Source organism: Saprolegnia diclina (assembly GCF_000281045.1).
Source record: "Saprolegnia diclina VS20 unplaced genomic scaffold supercont1.1, whole genome shotgun sequence".
Lineage (NCBI taxonomy): Eukaryota > Oomycota > Saprolegniomycetes > Saprolegniales > Saprolegniaceae > Saprolegnia > Saprolegnia diclina.
The window spans coordinates 24,484-28,824 of NW_008246068.1; the positions used below are offsets into that span (position 1 = coordinate 24,484).

Consider the following 4,341-nt stretch of genomic DNA (forward strand, 5'->3'; position numbering starts at 1 on the left):
GGGGGACTGAGACGCGATGTACCGTAGTACTTACCAAGACACGTGGGTATCCCAAGCTCGGACGGTATCGCGACCATAGAAGACGAAGCTGGGTAACAGGTACATGATTCGTACTTCGAATTCCGGATACCGTGCAAATAGGAGGCATGCAATGGCTATAGCGCCACCGCGTCAGCGCAATACCAGCGGCACACCCGCAAGCGTGATGTCTTACGAAAGGCCATGTCGTGAACTTTCGATTGCACCACAATATAGCCTAATATGTCTCAAAATGAGCGAGAAAATCAACATCCTTGTCAGCGTCCAGATGCGCCGGATAACTGCCCTTGCGTCACTTCAGGGCTCCCGGGGCACCACAATACTTGTGTCATACCCGTGAGCGCGCTGTCTTACGATAGTGCACGAAATAAGCTTTCGATTGAGCTTGAGTCTAGCCCGATACGACGTAAAATGAGAGAGAAAATCAACATCCTTGTCAGCTCCATGGTATCGTCCAGATCGTGTTCGATTTGCCCGCTTTCGTCCGGATAGCAATAGCACTTCGATCTTCGATTCACCGTTGAATACTTTAATCAAGATAGAGTCAAATGTGCTCGTTCGAGGACCATAGTGAGAGTAAGTAAAAACGAGTTATGTACCTGTTAAGCTGGGTACACACGTGGTCTCCGTCGCAGGATCTTTCGCGCGTCCTGTATTAGTGGACACCACTCACACATTGCGAAGGGACCCACGTCTGTGGATAATCCTGTCGACGTTTTTCTACGTGCTTGTGCAATCGATCCTGCAAGCGACTGGATCCCATTCGCGGTCGCGGGATGCCTCAGATAACAGATGTTGCATTATCAGAACCCTAGCTGCGACAATGATAGCTCGTGGGTACATCACCTCCTCACAAAGCCCAGGCTTCATTCTACTTTTTGCCCTCTGCCCCACAGCCACATCGAGTCGAATGCGGTCCGCGCAGAACAGCGTCGTGTCCGAGTACAAGGTCGCGGCGACGCCCCACTGGAACGAAAACGCCGACGATGCTGTCGCCAACGAAGCCAAGCACGCGGCCGAGTTTGAAGTCATCACGTCGGGGCTCGAGCACCCGCAGGTGACGATCAAGTCGCTCGTCGTCGGCACCATCATGGGCACGTTCACGAGCGTCCTCGCCATGTACTATAGCCTCAAGCTCGGCGTCACGCCGTCCCTCAACGTGCTCTCCGGCATCGGTGGTTTCATGCTCTGCCGCGCCTTGATGAAGACGCAGTTCTTTGGCAAGCACTTTACCGTCCAGGAGAACGTCGTCATCCAGACGTGCGCGGTGGCGTGCATGAGTTTGGCGAGCCAGGCCGGTTTTGGCTCTGGCATCCTCGGCCTCACGGAAAATGTCTTCCTCGTCATGGGCAACACGACGTACGCGGGCAACCTCGCCTCGGACGTCATCGACTTTACGTGGCTCCGCTCGTTTGGGTGGTGCGCGAGCATTGCGCTCTTTGGCTTCTTCATCTCGTTCCCGCTCCGCCGCAAGTTTATCATCGAGATGCGCCTCCTCTTCCCGAGCGGTACGGCCACCGCCGTCATGATCAAGACGCTCCACACGTCGAAGGAGGCTGTCGAGTACCAATGGAACGTGCTCCTCAAGTCCGGTGTGTTTGCGTACGTCTGGAGCATCTTTGTGTTCTGCTTCAACGGGCTCGGCGAGTTCCCGATCTTTGGCGAGAAGGCCGCGGGCTTTACGTGGATCCTCGACTTTGCGCCCGGCACCTTTGCCATCAGCTTGATGCTGCCGTTCCGCGTCATGTACTCGATGTTCCTCGGCAACATCATCACGTGGGGCATCCTCATGCCGGTGCTCAAGGCACAGAAACTCGGCGTCTGGTACGAGAGCGAAGGCGCGGCGGGTCTCAAGGCCTACTACACGTTCACGGCCGTCGCCATCATCTGCGTCGACGCGCTTTACAGCATCATCAAGATGGGTATCATCATCGGCAAGTCGTGGTCGGCCAAGAAGGACGAGAACAAGACGATCACCGAGGCGGACGACAAGGCGACCGAAAACGACGACGTGCTCTCCAAGGCCCAGCGCCAGGCGTATCTCGACAAGATCTTCGAGTCGGCGCACATCCCGACGTGGTCCTGGATCGGTGGCCTCGTGGTCTTTGCCGCCGTCTCGGTCGTCGTCATCTCGTTCATGTTTGAGACCGTCAAGTGGTACAAGGTGCTCGTGTGCTGCCTCCTCATCCCGATCTTTGCGATCGGCATCGTCCAGGGCACGGGTATGACCGACTGGAACGTCTCCAGCGCTGTCGGCAAGCTCATCCTCTTTGTCATTGGCTCATGGACCGACGGCAACGACAAGTCGATCATCGCGTCGCTCATTCTGTGCCAGATGGTCATTGTCGGCTGCTCGCAGGCCGCCGACCTCATGCAGGACTTCAAGACCGGCTACCTTGTCGGCGCGTCGGCCAAGTCTATGATCGTGGCGCAGATCTTTGGCGCGTGCATGTCCTGCCTCGTTGTCCCAACCGTCTGGGTGCTCATGAACGACGCGTACACGCTGCCCGGCCCGCTCCTCAAGGCGCCATTCGGCGAGGTCTACCGCGTCATGGCGATCACGGCTACCGTCGGTCTCTCGGGCCTCCCCACGTACTGTGGCTACTTCATGCTTGTCGGCGTTGTCTACACGATCGTGTTCAACTTGTACATCGACAACTTTTCCGAGTCCAAGAACAAGGTGCTCAACGTCATCGCCAACCACTGCCCGCTCCCGATGGCCGTCTCGATCGGCATGATCGTGCCCGCGAGCTTCGGTCTCGAAGGCATGATCATGGCCGGTATCATCGCGTACTGGAAGTCCAAGGACGAAGCCTCGTTCGAGAAGACGCAGTACATTCTTGCCGCCGGCCTGATGACCGGCGAAGGTTTCTCGGTCCTCACGCAGATCATCGTGACGCTCTGCGGCGGCAGCGCGCCTGTCCAGGTGTCGTACGCCATGACGCCGTAAATTCACCCTTGTAATCGTGTCGTGTATATAACCAAACAACCAAGTTTGCATATATTTTGGTGTTGTGATGTCCTGCAAAGTGAGAAGTTGGGCGTTGAGATTTGACATATTTGGAGTTTTCTTTTTGAAGTTGACAGAAATGGACCCACACCGGAGCATGCGGGCAAGGAGTGGCAATCGTCATTTCAGCAAATTCGTCTAAACATATGCAGTTTGTCAGGGCGTACAGCCACCGCAATTTGGCAGTATTGATGCTTACACTACCATATCAAGCTGCACGATATACTGGCGAAAAGACACATCGAGTTCATTTACAAGACATCTTCGAACCCGAAGAAGACGCCAACAAGGTACCCGTCGGCGGTCAGCCCGCCCACGAAAGACGAGCTCACGATTTGGTCGCCGCCGTCACGGTAATCGCACGTGACAAACTTGACGTCACTCGAGTGCGCGCGGAGGTGCGCCTGCAACGGCTGCATGACGTTGCTACAGAATGCGCGGTGGGCCTCGCTGTTCTCTACCAGCGCTTCGTAGGCGTAGTTGCGCCACGACCGAAACGCGTTGACGTGCAGCCCGTGGGCTTCGAGAAATGCGTGCCACACGTCCGGGATCTCGTTGTCGGCTTCGCCGTAGCCGCCGTCTTTCTCGAGTTCGTCATTCTCCTCGACTGTGCCCGCCGCCGCGCAAAACGCACACGCACCGTCCTCGGACAAGTTGTACCAGTGCCATCCGATGCCGTGGGGCACGCCAAAGCCGTTGTCGCGAAGCTCAATTTCCTCGTTGTTGAAAATCTTGACCAAATCGGCGCGGCCCCACGTGTTGGACGTCGGGTCGACGCGGGAGCTCGGCGCAAAGAGCATCGCGCGCTCGCCGAAGAGCGAGAACTGCTGGATGCCGCCGGCCGGCAACTCGTACGTCGTCGCGATGGGAGCGACGATTTCAGCGAGCTTCTGGTGCACTTCCAGCGCTCGGTAGAGAGCCTTGGGGTCTGTGACGCTGGCCTTGGCGCGCACCACGAGCTCGTCTTTGCTGAGGTCCTCTTCGTGGTCGACGTAGCCGTTCATGACGTGCTTGCCACTGAGGCGGTTGAACGCTGCCTCATCCTCTTCGAACGAGCAGCTCTTAACGTTGGAGAGATCGAATACGTCGTAGAGTGTCGGGCACAAGGCGAGGCAGTTGGTGCCATAATCGGTGATGGCACCGACGAGCGACGGGTTCGTGAGGACAGCGCTGGCATTGCACGGACGCTTGTCTGCCGGCGACGGCGAAGCCGGGGCAGCACGCTTGGTAGGGATCATACTGGATGCGAGGGCGGAGCTAAAATGAAAAATGAATCGAGTGACAATAAACAA

At 56.9% G+C, this 4,341-nt stretch overlaps 2 protein-coding genes across 2 annotated transcripts; one reads left to right on the forward strand and one right to left on the reverse strand.

The window, feature by feature from the left end:
* Positions 1-922: 922 nt before the first annotated feature.
* SDRG_00004 (hypothetical protein) lies at positions 923-3,041 on the forward strand. The gene has a single exon (XM_008605465.1). It carries the CDS (start codon positions 950-952, stop codon positions 2,987-2,989), a length of 2,040 nt encoding a protein of 679 aa, XP_008603687.1. The 5' UTR covers positions 923-949; the 3' UTR covers positions 2,990-3,041.
* Positions 3,042-3,204: 163 nt separating this feature from the next.
* Positions 3,205-4,332, reverse strand: SDRG_00005 (hypothetical protein). The gene has a single exon (XM_008605466.1). The coding sequence runs from the start codon at positions 4,285-4,287 to the stop codon at positions 3,301-3,303; it is 987 nt and encodes a 328-aa protein (XP_008603688.1). The 5' UTR covers positions 4,288-4,332; the 3' UTR covers positions 3,205-3,300.
* Between the last annotated feature and the right edge of the window lie 9 nt (positions 4,333-4,341).

What these genes read in the sequence shown, in the direction of transcription:
- SDRG_00004 (XM_008605465.1), top strand. Translation starts at nt 950, where the DNA reads ATGCGGTCCGCGCAGAACAGCGTCGTGTCCGAGTACAAGGTCGCGGCG.
- SDRG_00005 (XM_008605466.1), bottom strand. Translation starts at nt 4,287, where the DNA reads ATGATCCCTACCAAGCGTGCTGCCCCGGCTTCGCCGTCGCCGGCAGAC.